This window comes from Cannabis sativa, chromosome 2 (genome assembly GCF_029168945.1).
Source record: "Cannabis sativa cultivar Pink pepper isolate KNU-18-1 chromosome 2, ASM2916894v1, whole genome shotgun sequence".
Classification (NCBI taxonomy): Eukaryota; Viridiplantae; Streptophyta; class Magnoliopsida; order Rosales; family Cannabaceae; genus Cannabis; species Cannabis sativa.
Genome location: NC_083602.1, coordinates 326,823 through 345,208, shown reverse-complemented (window position 1 = coordinate 345,208; position 18,386 = coordinate 326,823). Strand labels below are relative to the sequence as shown.

The 18,386-nt window shown below is 36.0% G+C and overlaps 4 protein-coding genes across 4 annotated transcripts; 2 read left to right on the top strand and 2 right to left on the bottom strand.

Annotated features, from left to right (window-relative positions):
• Nucleotides 1-5,676: 5,676 nt before the first annotated feature.
• On the top strand, nt 5,677-7,026 carry LOC133033884 (uncharacterized). Its single transcript, XM_061108947.1, has one exon. The coding sequence runs from the start codon at nt 5,677-5,679 to the stop codon at nt 7,024-7,026; it is 1,350 nt and encodes a 449-aa protein (XP_060964930.1).
• Nucleotides 7,027-7,274: 248 nt separating this feature from the next.
• Nucleotides 7,275-9,764, top strand: LOC115695429 (uncharacterized). Its single transcript, XM_030622493.2, has one exon. The coding sequence runs from the start codon at nt 7,275-7,277 to the stop codon at nt 9,762-9,764; it is 2,490 nt and encodes an 829-aa protein (XP_030478353.2).
• A 1,120-nt stretch (nt 9,765-10,884) lies between these two features.
• On the bottom strand, nt 10,885-11,577 carry LOC133033883 (uncharacterized). Its single transcript, XM_061108946.1, has one exon. The coding sequence runs from the start codon at nt 11,575-11,577 to the stop codon at nt 10,885-10,887; it is 693 nt and encodes a 230-aa protein (XP_060964929.1).
• Nucleotides 11,578-14,096: 2,519 nt separating this feature from the next.
• LOC133033886 (uncharacterized) lies at nt 14,097-16,003 on the bottom strand. Its single transcript, XM_061108949.1, has 2 exons — nt 14,375-16,003; nt 14,097-14,320 (listed from the first exon to the last, which is right to left on the bottom strand). The coding sequence occupies exon 1, from the start codon at nt 15,883-15,885 to the stop codon at nt 14,395-14,397; it is 1,491 nt and encodes a 496-aa protein (XP_060964932.1). The 5' UTR covers nt 15,886-16,003; the 3' UTR covers nt 14,097-14,320; nt 14,375-14,394.
• Between the last annotated feature and the right edge of the window lie 2,383 nt (nt 16,004-18,386).

Below are 18,386 nucleotides of genomic sequence, written 5' to 3'. Positions count from 1 at the left end.
TATACATTATGGTTATTTAATGAGTAATTAGTGTGTTGAAATTGTCAAGCTGATATTTAAAATTGTTTATAATTGAATTGTTTCTTTGTCAAAATTAATATTATATTTATATGTTTATAGGTTTATCTATTTTCTCTTAGATCAATTATGCTAATATAGCAACAGAATCATACTCATATAGACATGTTATTTTCATTTTGTAATTTAGATCTTCTTAGTCATTATTTAGTTCACTTAAACCTTTTCCGATTATGCTAACTGAAGTTTTGTTTCTTTTAGGTACTTCATTACAAAGATCTGTATTACATGTATTGTTTATTTTTGACTATGAGGAGGTGGATTTCTTTATTGGGAAACATATAGCGTGACAAATTATTGTTCATATATTTAATAATTCTTTGTGATTAATGAGATTCATATATATAAATGTGTATATTGAATTCTTTATTCAAATAATTATTTTTAATTTTTACGTGATTATTTATTGTTCTTTATTCAAATAATCTCACCTAATAACTAATAATGTTTTTCCTTTAATTTTTTATTGTATCACTTTTAAATAACATAGAAAAAAACCAGCATAAAATTTAGTATACGTGCCTCGCACGTAATTTTTGCTAGTATATATTAATATAAGCGTACAACATTGACACATTTAACACTATTTAATTAAATAAATAGTTAATTATGTATCTATTTTATTTTGCTGTCCATTTAACATATTTTTGTGTTTTATGAGAATATACCTAATTAAATAATTAAATTTTTATTATACAGTTGATCCTAACCTTAATTATCTTTTTGTAAGTGATTTGGCTATATTTTTATGTCCATATTTCGAACAGTAATGGTCACTATGTACAAGAGTTGAAAAATGAACCAGTTTGAATATTAAAAATTTAAATATGTTATTTATATCTCCTCAAAAAGTACTAGTCATGATGATAAATAGAAGTCTTTCTTTAGATGATTAAAAATGAGTCAAAATAATAGCTGGCACTTGTAGACTAGCAAGATCAATAACAACCATCTTGAAAGTATAAGAAAAATAAGACAAGAAACTAATTTGTTGGTCAAACGAGACAATATAAAAAGTTCAACTTAAGAAGCATAAATGATACAATTTGAAGAGCTTACTTAAAAACTTATATAAGAATTATTTAAAACTTTATCATGAATTTTAATGCAAGAAGAATCTCTAAACATATGTCTCACATATTATCATTATACAATGCGAGACATAACAAATACATCATCTCGGTGACTTTGCATGATGATTTAACTAATATAAGATGACACAGTATTATATACATATATCATATATTAATTTAATACAAATTGGCATATGTTAATCTTTACATTTTGTTGAGAGGATGCAAATTGAGTCATTATTTATTGATATATAACATAATAAGAAATAAGCATAAGTCATTTTAATCGAAGGCAAGACCGTTGTGCATTATTTTTTATTGGACACGTTGAGAAAAAAAGTTGTTTTCAAGCTCTAACTATCATTTTAATTGAAATAGTGAAAAATCTCGCATTTTTTATTATGGTACCCCTTTGTGGCATGTGACTCACACCCTTCACGAAATATTTTTCCATACTAGTCACAATAAATTTATACTACACTAAGACATGAATATGAAGATTGCTTTAGCGTTAAATTTAGTTAAAATGGCCCCTAATTCAAAATTAAAAATATTCTTTTGTTCAAGGTAAATTTTAATAAGTTTTTTCTAATTCTTACACTTAGTAGTGTTCTCTTAAAATAGTGAAATTTCATACGGACAAAGCCAAGACCGTTATGCATGCTTTACTTTTCTATTAGACACGTTGAGAGAAAAAGTAGTTTTCAAACTACAAAAATCTTAGTCTACACTGAGAACATGTATACTGATGACATATCCTCGGTAAAGCTATATATTTTCGCACTAGAGGGAATGTTCGCGCTTATGTTTTGGGTTTAGTTCATGTACCGAGTACATGTTCTCGGTATAGGTGGGTATACCGAGAACATGTTTGGTTATTTCTTTACTTACAAATTTGCTTATTGAATAGTGTTATGGTTTGAGTTAGTTTATGAGCAATATTTCCATTTGTGAATTGGGTTTCTTGGCCTAGATGTTCTAACATTTTGATTTTTGTTCCTATAAAAAAAATTTTGGCTACAGGTTTTGAATTAGATTTTTATTTTTTTGATTGAATTAGTTTTGTGCTTGAGTTAATATAAACCAAGCGAGATATAGCAGAGTATAAACTCTTATTGGTGGGTTTATGATTTGTGTGCTCAATGTCATATAGGATACTCTACTTCAATATAGTTTATTATCAATGCATTAAGTGTTTTTCATATTTGAACAAATTTCAAAAAAAGGGTTCAACAACTTGGATTTACCAGGTACGTACAAGCACATGAAATATGAATTGTTTATTATTAGTGCTTTAATGCACAGAAGAAGTACCTAGCAATATTGTGATGCTTGGCTCCTAAAAAGATAGGAAAAAAGCTTTTAGTTTTATCCTAGTTTTACTTTGTTTCAAGCCTTATTTCTCTGTTATGCCTTTGTGAGTGTTGCTACTAATATTGTGTGTAATCTTCTTAACCTTTTGAGGGTTTATGATTGCTTGGCTGATTTCAAGAGAAATGGCCTTAATGATTATATATTTCTCTATTTTATCTAACTAAGTTTTATTTATTTATGTGAAAATTTGAAGTTGGTAATGCGATGATAGTAGCGATGACATTATCTTGCAAAGATGAGAGCAAAATTACCATGGACAATAGCGAGTACAGGTACGAAAATATTGTAAAGTAATGTGTATAGTTACTATTTTTCAGTGATGATGTTACTCCATTTCACTGTACATAAACATGTCATATTCTTGTTATCACAAACTATTAATGGTATTCTAGCTTCTCTACTAATTGAGTTTTAATTTTCTATGGTAGATAATATTCTTATTCCTATGATAGGGATCGATCTTTAATAATTATCGATGCAATCCAACCATTTTTTCACACTGTGTTTCAGATTCTTGAGATGACTCACACTACTTACCAAATGATGAATTGCATTAATACTTAAAAAAACACATTTCATAGCATAAATTTTAACAGAAAATAATAGAGTAAAACACCAAAACCAAGCAAACATTGATTGGTGCTACTAAAATGAGGATTATAAAAAGATTTTTTTTAAAAAAAAAAAAAAAATCTTTGATCAAAATTACCATATTTTGAAGAAGTAAAAAATTGGAAACGAATCAAATCCACCCCAACAATAAAAAGAAAGTGGATTAACAAATACATAGGCTTCAATAATTTAACAACATTGGAGTGGTTACATACCCAGAGTTCTTAATTATTGAAAACATTGAATTGTGTTAAGATTGATACAACTATGCATGTTCTCCAAATACAATGAAAGAAAACATTGTCATTTAACAATCATCAATCAATGGAATTAAGCAAACGATGAAACTCTTCTCTATTATTGTTGCTTTTCTTTCCTCCATTAAACCATTACACAAATTTTCTTTTTGTTCTACTATTTTTTTTTTTTCATTTATTTATATTAAAAAAATAAAAATAAATGTGATGCACACGCATACGCATGGTGTAATAGGGGCAGCTTTGTCAAACAAAAACTTAAGGCCAACTTAAAAATTATTATAGCTAGACACACATGACATGACCAAATCAAAGTATATATTAATCAAAGAATTATATTTTGATAAAATGTATCGGAATTAATTTGCTAAGTAATTAGCTTAATTTACAACAAAAGTATTAATTAGGAGAATGATTGGGTTTGGCTATAACTTGCTTCTTTTTTTTTTTAAGTAATTTTTTTTTTATTTTAAAAAATAAATTGCTGTAATAAAAAAGAAGAGATGGTATTTGAAAAAAAAAAAAAGAAAATGGAAAGAAAGAAGATAACGTTTTTATTTTATTAATCACATGAAAACAAAATACTGAAACTGGAATCGAAACTATTTCAAAGTTTTTACTTGTTTGAATGAAGATGTGGTAGCAACACTGGAACTGGAAGCAGATTTTGAGATAAATGCTGAGATAGTGAAGACAGGGCTTGTGGTGAAACTGCTGGGGAATCGGACTATGTCCAAAAACAGAATCAAACAGATCCTCACTGAGATATGGGGTTTCTTAAAAGGAGCATGGAAGATAAAGACCCTTGAGAAAGGCCTCTGGGGCTTCTTTTTCGACAATGAAGATGACAAGAAGGAGATTCTAAAAAGAAGACCATGGTTAATCTCTAATCAACTTCTCAATATTAGAGATTGGCCGGAGGATGGAAGTTGGCAGAATGTGAATATGTGCAAAGCATCGGTATGGGTTCAGATTCATGGATTACCAACTCCCTACCTTGTGGCTCAAAACTCTGCTGTCATAGGGGCCAAGGTGGGCGAGTTCATTGAGCATGATGGTGCGGATAACAGAGTTATCTCTCGGAGGGGCTTCCTAAAGCTAAGGGTGGATATTCGGACGGACACCCAAATACCAGCGGGGTTTTATCTCAGCATAAATCGGAATCGCCGGGAATGGATTCAGTTCAAGTATTGTAAGGTTCCGGTCATTTGCTTCAACTGTGGGTTTCTCGATCACAACGAACGGAATTGCTCTCGGCCAAGAGCTTTTGCCTATCCTCCCGTGGGGAAAGCTGTCCCTCTATATGGTCCATGGTTGAAGGCCTCAGTCCCAATTAGGGATTGCTTCGATACTCGACGCCCTGCCCTTCATGACAATTTCGGCCCCAAACCGGCGGTGCTGGAAAAAAGAACTCATTCTAGTGGAGTGGAGGCGGTGAATCCTCCTCGGGGGCAGAATATTCAGGGTAATCGTACTGCTGACGTGGCCATGCAACCGTTGGAGAATACGAATGGTACGAGCAGTACAAGTGGTGTGGCGGCCACTACCTTGAATTGTCAGGAGAGTGTTGGGGGGACCCATATGGTTGTGAATGAGACAGCTGTGATGAACCATGGTATCAATCCTTGTAACAAAGCCCTACGAAGGGCCCCTTCTTCTGGCCCATCTCACCCAATGTTAAATTTGGGTAAAAATCCAGATGATGCAAATATCATAATGAGCCTTATGCCCAACGTGGGCCCAACTGCAGCCCAAATGATAGATATACCCCAACATGAATTGTGCAAATCTCGCACCCCCCACCACCATCCTGAGCCCATAATTTTACAAAGCCCATCGATTCCAACCTCCTCTGGAATCAAGGCTTTGACTCCGATTAAATGGTTCCACTCAGACCAAGGAGTTGAAGATACGGGTGGCAAGAAAAGGAAGGCGGGCGGAAGTGTAACTCCGGTGGTCATTGGCGATGGCGAGAAGGAGAAGGAAGTTGGCATCACATGGATGGAAGATGGTAATGTCGATAAACCTGTTTTTGCAGTGGGCAGCTGTGATAGTCCTACTCCTTTGGAACGGGGGAAGAAAACCAATTCAAAGAAGAAATCAAGTAGTCAAAGGCAGAAAAAGAAGAGTAAAGGAGCGAATCCGGGTAAATCTTCCTCTCCCTTTGTTTTTGATGATGCTAATGTTGCTACTTCCTTGGGGAATATGGTCATTGAAATTAAACTCGACAAAAATTTTCAAGTGGGCGAGGAGGCGGCCCTTACCAAGCCCCCCCACTCCCCATGAGGTCTCTTTCGTGGAACTGCCGGGGTCTGGGGAGACCCGCGGTGCAACAAGCCCTTCGGGCTTGGGTGGGAAAGTTCAAGGTGGATTGTGTTTTTCTTATGGAGACTAAAGTGGATTGTGATGTTATGGCAAAGATTGGTAGAGAGCTAAAATTTCAATTTGGCAAATTCATTGCTTCGGAGGGCCTAGCAGGGGGATTCTGTTTGTTGTGGAACTCTTCTGCGGGCATCAGGACGGTGAATGTTTGGCCAACGGGTTTCGAATGTTGGGTGTTTGATGAGACTATAAATGTTGAGTGGAATTTGTATGCTATCTATGGTCCACCGTATGAGGATCGCAAGAGTGACTTTTGGGAAGATGTGGCTAGATATGTAAATGATGACAATAAGGCTTGGGCTATAATGGGAGACCTTAATTTAATTCACAAGAAGGAGGATAAATCTGGGGGAAGGACCTTTGCCCCTCGGGATGGTCGAGTGATGAATGACTTTTTGTTTAATGTGGGTGGAGTGGACATTGGGTTCTCTGGATGTAAGTTCACTTGGCGAAACAAAAGGGAAGCGGGGGGAATGGTAAAGGAGAGACTAGACAGAGTTCTTTCTAATCCTGATTGGCTTTCTCATTATCCTATGGGTAGAGTTCGGAATCTTCCTATGGTGGCCTCTGATCATGGCCCTATGCTGGTGGACACGGCGCCTATGCGTTCCAAAGGCTTTTATCCCTTCAGATTTTACGAAGCTTGGTTCAATGAAAAATCAAGCTTTGAGATCATTAACGCTGCTTGGAAGGGGGCCGACTCTCGGTCTTGTAATCGTTCATTGTTATCCAAATTGCAATGCACAAGAGGGGAGTTACAGAGATGGAAAAAAGAGGTTTTCGGGGAGTGTGATATCAAAATGAAACTTTTGGAGAATAATCTCCAGGCAGTTCAGTCAAAGGAAGTCGACGATCATGCCGTTGAGGAGGAAAGGAGAATAGAGAATGAGATTTTGGAGATATTACGTCGTCGGGAAAGCATCTGGAAACAACGCTCTAGGGAGCTTTGGCTGGCCAAAGGTGACCGAAATACATCCTTCTTTCATGCTGCCACGGTGGTGAGAAAAAGAAGAAATCAGATTTTGGTGTTGTTGGATGACAATGGTAGGCCGAAAGAGAATGAGGCAGCTAAAAGAGATATCCTGAATGGGTTTTTTAAGAAGCTCTATACTGCAGGCGGAGTCAATGTCCCTTGTGATCTTGAAGGTTTGATCACTCCGTCTATATCAGCCCAGGAAAATGAGATGCTTTTGGAGATCCCTTCTGAGGAGGAGATAAAGCTACAAGTGTTATCCATATGCACCCTTTAAAGGCTCCGGGACCGGATGGTTTCTCGGGATGCTTTTTCCGTCGCTGCTGGGAGATTGTTAAGACTGATGTGATCACATTTGTGCAAGAGTTCTTTAGAACGGGTGTTTTGAGTTGTAATGTGAATCACACTTTTCTTTGCCTAATCCCCAAGGGTGAAAATCCAAAGACGGTGGACCGATTTAGACCAATTGCCCTTTGTAATTTTGTGTACAAAATTATAAGTCGTATCATTTCTCAGCGGCTGAAGATGGTAATCGACCGTTTAGTGTCCCCTTACCAATCTGCCTTCATTCCGGGGCGTTGGATAGCCGAGGCCTCAATCTTAACTCAGGAGATAGTGCATACGATCAAGAAAAAGAAAGGGAGAGGTGGTCTTATGGCTATAAAGATCGATATGCACAAAGCCTACGATCGAATAGAATGGCCCTTTTTGCAGAGAGTGTTGGAAAACCATGGTTTCAATGATGTAGTTGTGAAGTTGATTATGCAATGTGTAAGTACTGTCTCTTATTCAGTTTTGCTCAATGGTAAACCTCAAAAGAAGATCTATCCTGGGAGAGGATTGAGGCAAGGGGACCCCATATCTCCCTATTTGTTTGTTCTATGTAATGATGTGCTCTCAAGGATGCTTGATCGATCCCAAGACAGGGGTGACATTCATGGAATTAAGATCTCAAGGGAAGCCCCGGCGGTGACTCATTTAATGTTTGCGGATGACACCTTGCTCTTTTCTAGGGCCAATACCATGGAAGCAAGCATCATTGGAGACTGTTTAAAAAAGTTTGAGGGATGGTCGGGACAAGTGTGTAGCAAGCAAAAATCGGGCATCCTTTTCTCTTCTAACTGTGTAAAGTCAATGAAAGAGAACATCGAAGCGCAGCTGGGGATTAGTACTATCAATGATGAGGAAAAATACTTGGGAAACCCCTTTGTGTTCTCGCGTCGAAGGAAGAAGGATTTTGATTTCATCCGAAGCAAGCTAAAACAGCGATTGGAGGGGTGGAAGATGCGTACCCTTTCTTATGCGGGGAGGATGGTGGCGGTTTCTTCCATAGCCTCGGCCATTCCCTCGTATTCGATGTCCACCTTTCAATTACCTCTCTCATCCTGCAGGGAGTTAGATGCCTTAACTCGGAAATTTTGGTGGAATGGGAGCCTTGAAAAACAACGCTTCCTTGCAACCATTTCTTGGGATTCTCTATGTCGGCCCAAATGGTCGGGTGGTTTGGGTTTCAGACGGATGGAAGACGTTAACAATGCCTTACTGTCAAAATTGGCTTGGTTATTGGCTTCTGGTGATCGAAGACTGTGGGCTGTGGCTCTTCAAGCGAGATATTTTCCACGGGAATCCTTCTGGTCTGTTCAGAAGAAGAGTGGAGATTCTTTTATTTGGAGAGGTATCCTTGATGCAAGACAAGTCATTCTTCAAGGGTCTTGCATGGTGATAGCCACAGGGGAGTCAATTAATCTATGGTGTCAACCGTGGATCCCTTGGCTAAGCTATGAAGATTTTAGAGAACTCATGGAGTCTATCCGATGCAAAGCTCCTAGTCTCCTTTCGGTTGCGGACTTGATGTATCGAAGAGAAAAGAAATGGAACACAAACTACCTTTGCTTCTTATTTGGTGAGGACTTGGGTAAGCGGATTAGTCACATTCAGATTGCTCAGGAGTTGGGTAATGACCTGTTAATTTGGAAGGAAGCAAATAGAGGAGTCTTTTCTGTAAAAGAGGCTTATGTAATGGGTCAAAAAAGTCGGTTTGGGAGCATAGAGCCTCTGTGGAAGTGGATTTGGAAGGAGAACCTTCATCCCCGGATGAGGATGATACTTTGGCGCGCAATAGCAGGTGCTCTGCCCACGGGAGACAAAATCGGAGCAATGCAATTGTGTTGCTTTTGTTCAAAGGAGATGGAATCTCCTCTGCATATCTTTGTCCAATGCCCCTTTGCTGTAGCCTTATGGTTTGGGTCCCCTGTCCCCATCCGATCCTCCATGGTGTCAACAGATTCTCTCAAGTCCTTCGTTATAGAGTTGTGCTCTGGCCTAGAACCTGAACCAAGGTATCGTTTCCTCCTTTGTCTGGCTGTGATCATTGATACCTTATGGTTTTTTCGAAATGAATGCCGGCATGGCAAAGATCCGAATCTCAACGTCAATGATTCATTAAGGATAGTTTGGAAGAAATATGGTGAATTCAGCCAGTATGAAGAGAATGGAGAAGTGGTTCTTCAAAAGGAAAGGATATATACTGAAGTGGACTTTACCAGTTCCCAAAAAAGGAAGCTGATTATGGTGGACGGATCGTTCTCTAAAGGTAAGATTGGTGCTGGTTTCCTCGCGTGGAATCGTGACACAAATGACTGGTTTTATGAGGCAAAGTCTGCTGTTGGGGAGAATGCGGTGGTAGCTGAGGTTTTTGCTTGGTTCATTGCTCTGCAGTGGGCCACGAACAACAATTGGGATGACTTGGTTATCATTTCAGACTCTGCAGTAGTTTTGGACGCCTTCAAGAAGGAGAGACATCCCAACTGGCATTGTATTTCGTGGTTCTCTTCTGCTTTAAAGATGAAACGAAGTCTTTCTGATGTAACATTGCAACATACTAACCGCACTTACTTAGCTTTTGTTGATAATCTTGCTAAGAGTGCTCGCTTATCTGAGAGCGATGTTCCTTGCTGTAAAGGGGAGGGATTTCCCCCTGTGGATCCCATTTTCTCAGTTGTTAATGAAGTTTGAACTGAGGTTCTTTTCAAAAAAAAAAAAAAAAAAAGAATGAAGAAGGTCTTTTTGAATGAAGAAGCCAGTGTGAGATATGATATGAAAATAATAATACATGTTTCGGCTATGACGAGGATCTTGGAAAAGCCTACACAGGAGTGCAAAGCCATAGATGTGTTTGGTTGATCGTAAACCCAAGCGAGAGATTGGATTTGGGGGTACTGCGAATACAAAAAGGGCAGCGTATCGGAAAGAGGCGGCGAAAGTTGAGGTCAACTGTAGATTAGGTTTCCTAAGGGAAGAAGAGGAGAAGGAGGAGAGCTGCCCCATTATGAGAAAATGTGAGCAAGAAGAGTATTTTTTATTTTAATATAATTAAATTATAATTAATGGTATTAATGTATGAGCATGTAATAAAAATATTAACAAATTTAAATTTTACATTGGTAATAGAGCTTGTATTTTATTGAAGAATCACCATTCCTTATGGCCAAAAAAAAAAAAAAAAAAGAAGAATTTCGAATTAAATGCTAGAATCTTATATTATGCCAACTCACCAATTTGACTTTTCAAAGTTATTAAAAACTTGCTATGTCAAGCTGGTGACCGTGCCACAACAGCAATAAAATAATATATTTTATTCCATTGATGGTGACGTTTCCGTTAAGAAACGATCCATATATATTTATCTATGTATCTCACTTAGAATTTATAATATATATTATCCATATATATATTCCATATATATATATATTTCTTCGATCATAACGTTATCAAGTGAGATCTGTTTTTATTTTTTATTTAAACAATATGTTGGGATTATATTTCTTGCTCTTCGATTAGAGATCTCTTGTTTATTTTGCTTAAAAGAAATAAGACAATAAATTTGCTACTAAAACCCAAATTTAACTATGGATGGGATTAATTTTCTTGAAATAGGGATCTTCAAGAATATTTTGATGAAAAGCAAGCTACTAAACTCAAAAATTTCTTAAATAATAAAAATAAACAATATAATAATATTAAAGAAGCATAAAAAAGGATCCATTAAAGAAACATAGAGTGAAAACGTACAACAAATCGACACATGAACCGTCTAGCTAGCTAGAAACATTCGTAGTTGTTATATATATTATTATTAGGATAGTATTTCATGGCTGGTTTTAATATCGATGTCGAAAATATTGACCCCAGTGTACATCCCATCTTCCATCTCCAAGATTTTGGAAGTGGCATCGTAGAAATTATCTTTTTGAGCATATGAGAATGGAACCTCGCACGTTCCTTGCGTCACAACAAGAGTAACCCTTGTTCTAGTCTTAGGAGGCACTCTAACAGTGTAGTTAGTCTTGGTTAAAGTTTCGATAGTTTTGGTTTTTCCCCATTGTCCTACTGCAGTAACCTGATTAGCTGACAATTTAATATTTTCTTTATTGACTATCAATGGAATTGCATTGATTTCAATGGTTGTTTTAACGTCAGATAGTAGTGAAACGCTGTTGCGAAGAGAAATTGATCTTGTTTTATTGAATTCAAGTGTCAATCCCATAGTGTTATGTACATCGTCAGGGTTATCGGCCACTGCATGACTCATCTCCATAACGCTGAGGTTATAAACCCTACCCTCCTCTTTTCGAAAATTAATGTTGTAGATTTTCCTTGATGTGACGCGCTCAACCACCATGAGCTTGGTTTTATCGATAATGTCAGACTCATACATGGATCTAACTGCTGCTGTGTCAGTATCAGGATTGTTCACCGACACCAACTTGTTAAATCCCAAATTGCGCAAAACCACAACATTGTCTGCTACTTTGATGGGATGGAACATCGTGTACTTGTCGTTGGAGTCATTAGAGTCAGCCGCGACAACATTGCTAAAGCTTCTCCAAAACTGTTTTTATTGAATATGGTCTAATATGATTATTTTCCTAATATTAATTCCTATGCAATAGCAGGTTTACTAAGGTAATTTATAATCTTCTCAGATATATAAACCTCAATTACATGCAAACTTTCTACTCTCGTGATAAATTTAACATGCAACAGGCATTAAACACAGAAACCCTATAAGCTATCTAAACCATATAGGTACTCTCGTCCTATATCAAAATTCAGTTCTATTCTACTATAGCATATTTGACACTCACTTCTCAGATGTCGCATCAAAATCATAGACAGTTAATTGGTGGCCAGACAATTAAAAGTAATTAAGCACTAATAAAATAGAATACATAGAAATTAGGGGGAAAATTAATCATATTAACACCATAAACAATATCAAACAATATCCATCTAACCCTAATAATTAAAGTGTTTAGTTACTCATGTTTATTGAAACACAAATACACATATTAACTAATAGAAAAGAGATGAAAAATAGAGAAGATAAGAAAAGAGGAATGCTGAAAACTCTGAGCAGTATGTCTCCAGTATTGCAGTTGATCTCTCTACTCTGTATCTGAACTATCATTTTTTTTTCTCTGAAATTGCTTGATGAAATCAACTCTCTTCTGCTCTTTATATAGGCATTCAGGGCCTAAAAAGATGGAAAAACGCACATGTTAAATGCCTATTCGAACTAGAAAACCCCCAACACCCACGTGAGATAAAAATACGATTTTTGTGCTGTTTAGGGAGGCGGGCTGCGGCATGCTAAAGCCATGCCGCGGCCCGTGTTGGAAGTGATTTTTCTGCTGCGTCGACTGATAGTATTTTGGCCATTACTCTCTTAATATTGCTCGAAATTGGACGATTCAAGATGTTCCGGAAAGATAAAAGAGAGATCTAGAACTTTTATGTTTTGACTTTTTCCAAAATCCAATCAGAAGACAGTCGAATTCAGGCTTGAAGTTTCAGTTTTATTTTCTTGCACAGTTTTCTCTATTTTAAATATCATGATATTTTAATCTTTTTCCCATCTTTTTCTCTGATATTTTTCTAATCTTCTTCTATTTTAAATCTGCAAAAATAAAAGATAACAAGCGTAAAAATGCTCCAAACACGATTAAAACTCAATTAAAAATATACTAAACTTAATCTAAAATTAATACTAAAAATAACCTAACAATATCTTACTGAGTCTGTCGACTCATCAGTTTGTTGCCTTGTGTAGGTAAGGAAAAAGCTAAGCTGGAAGAGCAGTGAGTTGGAGCTTGGCAGTGATTGTACATATCGCGGTAGTGCAACTTGGAGGGTTTCGGTCTTTCAACATTTTGAGTTGTATTTTATAGTTGCATGTTGTTTGTAAAAAAAAATTAACTACTATGAGATTTTGTATTAGTAAATGTAATTTCAACTGTTTTTTGAAACTCGGGATCCTGACTCATAAGTCTATATGAATATAATATAATAAAAGTTACTGAAGGATTTGAACGTGCCACAAGAGGAACCAATTGAGATTCGTGCTGATAGCAAATCACGAATTGCACTAGCAAAGAATCTAGTCTTTCACGAAAGACTGCAAACACATCGACACCCGCTAATTACATAAGAGAATGCATTGGAAGAAAAAAAGTAAGAGTGGAATATGTCAAATCTCAAGATCAAGCAACAAATATTTTACGAAGCCACTCAAGAGAGAAATATTCATCAAATTATGAAGTATATATGGAGTAACAAATCAAGTTTAAGGGGGTGTTGAAATATTAAACTTAATTTAATATAGTTAATTTCTAGAATTTTTTTGTTGCTACTAAGTTTCTAGGCTATTCTTATATATATTTACTAAAGTGTTTAGAGTCTTCTTGTTTGTTTAAGTACTCTTAAACTTTGTAGCTATAGAATTATTTTTCAATTGTGTTAGGTAGAGGAAATTATGTAGAACAATGTAGAAGCTAGCCATTTAATAATATTTCTAAATTAGTCCATAGAGTCCTATAAATAGAGATGTAATCCCATCATTTTGCACCAAGTCAAAAATCACACAAGTTGAGATATAATATAATATATAACTTCTTCCATTTAAATATTCTCTCTAAAATTCTTCTCATTGTATTCAATACTTTCAAAGAATATTGAAAGTGGTACATGCCCTTATGGTGCCAAGCATCATCACAAGAGGTGTGGTATTGTTATTGGTACAAATCTCGAATCTCATGTATTTTTATTTAATGATATAGAAAACTGTTAATCAATTATATATAACGTGCTGCATCAATATATAGTGTTGGATATACCATAAGATGCCTAATAACAATGGTCTACTTTTGCAAGTAGTTTATTTTTCCTACTTTAATTATCCTTATTATAATTAGACAATATTGGTACTTTATCCAAGGAGGCAATGAAAGAGGTTGATGAGAAATATACAATTATTTAGTAATGAATATATATATATATATATTCTACGTACCAAAATTAACAAGAAATAACAATCATCACACCATATCAATTATATTATTAAAACATGCATGAATACATAAATATACATGCATATTATACAGCTATTCACTCACGTACGTAATTATTTAAATGCATGCATAAGAATACGACCATGAATGCATCGTACTTATTCTCATCGATCATACTCAAACATATATAATTAAATGGGAAAGAAAAACTAACACTTGATTGTGTGTCCAAATCAGGTACTGATCATGAGGAGACAATGGCAGGTTTTATTAATTCAAGTGCATGTGTTTGGTTTTCAAATAAGTTGGGACCATTTGGCCGGCTGGAACGCCGCATAGATGATCTGGATCTGACTTATTATACGGGTATTGTAGCCCGTAAATCCCAGAATGAAACTACCATCGGGGACGTTAAACGTGTGTTCTGTTTCATTATTGCCACGAGGCCCAAGACCAGCGATAATGGATCTATTTTCATCGAGAAATATGCCTAGGGGATGAATTTCATTGTCGAATCTAGCATAAATTTTCTTGATAAAATCACCATCTTCCAACACCAGCTTTTTACTCAAACCTCCTTCCTCATTGCCATACTTCTCCGTGCGCCTGCCAGTGGTGGATTCGAAATCGACGGTGATACAGTAGATGTAAGAATCAATGGCTCGCATCTGAATCCCGGTAATCCTCGTTTTATTCTTGATGTACTCATCCACCGTTGTGAACAAGTTAAATGAGTAGCCATCACTATAACATCTGCCATACTCCTCTGAGTAATAAGTTTTGTATTTGATTTGCGGCATACCGTTGGAAAGGGATGGCAGCTCCGGTATGGTGATCAGAGGCGTGATTGGATCTTTTTTAAAATCTGAAAAAATTGTTTTCAGTGACACCAAATCCTTTTTTGCTTGGACGAGGACATTGCTTACTTGAGAGTCTTCGTATCCGCCGTAAAATTCATAGATGGATTGTATTTCGTTGATTCGTTGGATGAGTTTCGATACCTTGTCCAATTTTTCTGCCACTTCCACTAACATATCCCGATTTAATGCGATGCACGAAAACTCGCTCCCAACGACGTGTTCGTATCCCATGGTTTCGAATGCAAGAACTTTGGGGGCATTGAGTTTTTGGCTGGAAAAGGTGCGGGCAAACTCAACCATGTCTTCTCTTTTGGGCAAGGGTACATCGTCCAACCCCAACATCATTTGCTTGAATGAAACCTGTGACTCAACACTGTCAAGGGTTTTTTCGAGTTTACTTTTAAAATCGGCATCGAGGGAGCCAAACTTGAATACTCCATTGGCCTTGAGCTCCAACTCCAACTTCATACTTTCATTTTTGGTTTCGGAGTGAAATGAGTAGACTCCAATATATTCTCCCCCACGCGTGATCGACGAAACATATGAGTCGCCATAATGCAGAAAGAAATCTTTCAGATTATTGGCGATCGGAACAGAAATATCAGATGCCAATCTAGCCATGGTCTGAACTTCCTTCCCTTCCACTTTTCGAGCATGCACAACAATCAACAAGTCCTTTTCCTTGATATTCAGACTCTTTACGAAATTTAACTTCTCATTAACTGATGCCAAACGTATAAGGGTATCGAAATTCACGGACTGATTCAGGTCTATCAAATTCATCACTGACTTCTCGCCATCGCAAATGGTGTAAGTAACATGGCATTGGACTCCGTCAGTCCTGCTTTCTCCCACAACTGCACTCGACTGACCGCTGCCCGTCGCGCTTGAATACCCTTGAAAAAGTTTCACTGGCCCCGTCGGCATAATTATTATTTCTAATCGCACTTTTTTTTCCTTTTATTTTGTAAGATTATTGCTTTGTTTTTTTTTTTTGCTGAAAACATTTCTCTGGTTCATATATTTATAGCACATCGAAAAACAAAAAAAAGATTCCTTAATTTGATGCAAACTAATCGAATCCAGCCAACTGTAATTAATTATTGCTTCATTCATAATAAAATTGTGTCTTTAATTTTGTCAACTATATGCATACAAACATGAATTGTATACAAATATTACATCATATTGCTTAAGTAATAAATTAAAGCTACATTATTATTATACTCCATTAATTCCTTTTATAAATTTTTCTACACATGTATCAACACCGTTACTGTGTAGGTGTTGAAGCCACTTTGGCTCCCAAGAAATCTGTATCAATTAGTATCTCAATACAAAAAACAGCTAATAACAATTTTTTTTTGATAACATAAATTTTTTACATTTTAGTCATAGCGCAAAAAGTTATTTATAACTAAAACATCGTATTTAGATACAAGTTGTCACTAATTTAGCTTTAGTCAAAAACACATTAATTTAGTCAAAACAAATTATAATTTTTTGTGACTAACACATTTATCCACAGACATTTTAGTCACAATATGAATGATGATTTATAATTAGTCACAACTTTTTTATTTTTAATCACAAATTTTGTTGTGACTATAAAAGTAAATTTTTTTTTATAGTGACTGTCGAGTAAATGGTCGCTCAGAAACAAAAAAATCTCTAGAGAATTGGAGCAACCTATTTCCAAACCCAAAAAAAAAAACATAAAGGGTCGAGATCCTATAATTGAAATGTAGACAAGAAGCAATAACTTGGTCTACATAAAGGGTCGGGGATACTTGGTCAACATAAGTCGTTTGTCGGCAAAGCACATAATTTTTCTGGCAAAATATTTTATGCCGGCGACTTTCTTGGCCAGCATAAGTTCCAGCACCGGCATTAAGTTGTCGGATGAGAGTGTCTCATGAAGTTCTGTCAGCAAATCAATCACCGACAAAATTTTCCCACCATTTTTTTCGTGAAAGCTTTCCTGTTGCTTGCAAAACGTTGCAAACAATTTATTTTGTTTTGCCGGCGATGTAAATTTCGACAACAAAAGGTTTTTCTTAATATTTTTAAATATATAATAAAATTAAAATTAAATTAAAACTAAATTAAAATGAAAACCAATTTTTTTAAATAATATATAAATATAATTTGAATTATATTATAAAATTAAAATTTATATTATAATTACAAAAATAAATAAACTGTCTAAAACTAAATAAAGTATTGATAGTTTATTAAAATTAGTAATATTTACACTGAAAATTTTAAACTAAAAATAAAACTACAAGTTAACAACATTGTTATCGTCATCGTCGTCCTGAGTGGGAGAGGTAGCCTGTGAAGAAGACCTAATACCAGGAGGCTGAAATGGTTGAATCAAAGCCATTAGGGGCAAATTGAAGACGGGAACGACGCCGACCAGATGCCTAAACTACTCTTGAAAGGTGTTCAAGAATTGATGCTGGGTCTAAATTATTTGTTGCTGCCACTCGTTCCATGCTTCTTGTTCTTCCACGCTTCACTTCAGGGCCTCATATTCCTCCTGGGTGACAATAGGTTGGTCGGAGGGACCTGTTCTAGGAGTTGCCCTCTTGGCCCCCGCCCTAAATCTCAGTAACTGGAGCTCAGTCCCCTCAAGTGGCCCGTGACTGCTCACTGAGGACCTGTGTCATAACATGCATGAGTGGGGTCATATTGTACTGCAGGGGGACATTGGTCGGCGGTGGTTGAGTTTCACGAATCTCAACCATTTTGGCCTACAAAAAATTTGAACAAACTATTAGAGATGAATTGAAATTAAATACATAAGAAGTTTCTTAAATATATAAAATTACTTATATGCAGTTGTTATGTGTGTTCATCGCGCCATTTATTGTTCTTGTAGTGGAACTTTTGAAAAGTGTCCACAGCACTGGAAAGTTCACCCGTCTTGGAATAAGGCTATTTTCACAGATAAAAAAATAGAAATATATAATTTTCAAAAAAAATATTAATTTTTAGGCAATAATAATTATAACATCATACACCGCTGACATGTGGCTGACTATGGTCTTTGACTCCCATCAACCTTGAATCTTGATTTGGGCTCAATTTTTTGTATTTTGTTTGGCTCTTGCCTGTAATTTAAAGAAAATTTATTGTTAGCAAAATAAGCAAAAAATATAAGTTAATGGAGATTCAATTTTACAATACTATTTTTAACTACCTGTTGTTTTTTGTCTTTTTGGTATGCAATAACCTCTGCTCACACCTTCGCTGTGACCACATCGGTACGTGATCTCCTAGTCGCTTCTTCCTCTCCATATTTCTCAATATTCTCCTTCTAGGCCTTTTTCGTATTTGATATCCTGTCACATAGCCTTTTTGACTTTGATTTAAGACTGTAGTCCACGAACATAGGATTGTCAATTGGGAACTCAAACTTGTCT

What these genes read in the sequence shown, in the direction of transcription:
- LOC115695429 (XM_030622493.2), top strand. Translation starts at nt 7,275, where the DNA reads ATGGTAATCGACCGTTTAGTGTCCCCTTACCAATCTGCCTTCATTCCG.
- LOC133033883 (XM_061108946.1), bottom strand. Translation starts at nt 11,577, where the DNA reads ATGTTCCATCCCATCAAAGTAGCAGACAATGTTGTGGTTTTGCGCAAT.
- LOC133033886 (XM_061108949.1), bottom strand. Translation starts at nt 15,885, where the DNA reads ATGCCGACGGGGCCAGTGAAACTTTTTCAAGGGTATTCAAGCGCGACG.
- LOC133033884 (XM_061108947.1), top strand. Translation starts at nt 5,677, where the DNA reads ATGAGGTCTCTTTCGTGGAACTGCCGGGGTCTGGGGAGACCCGCGGTG.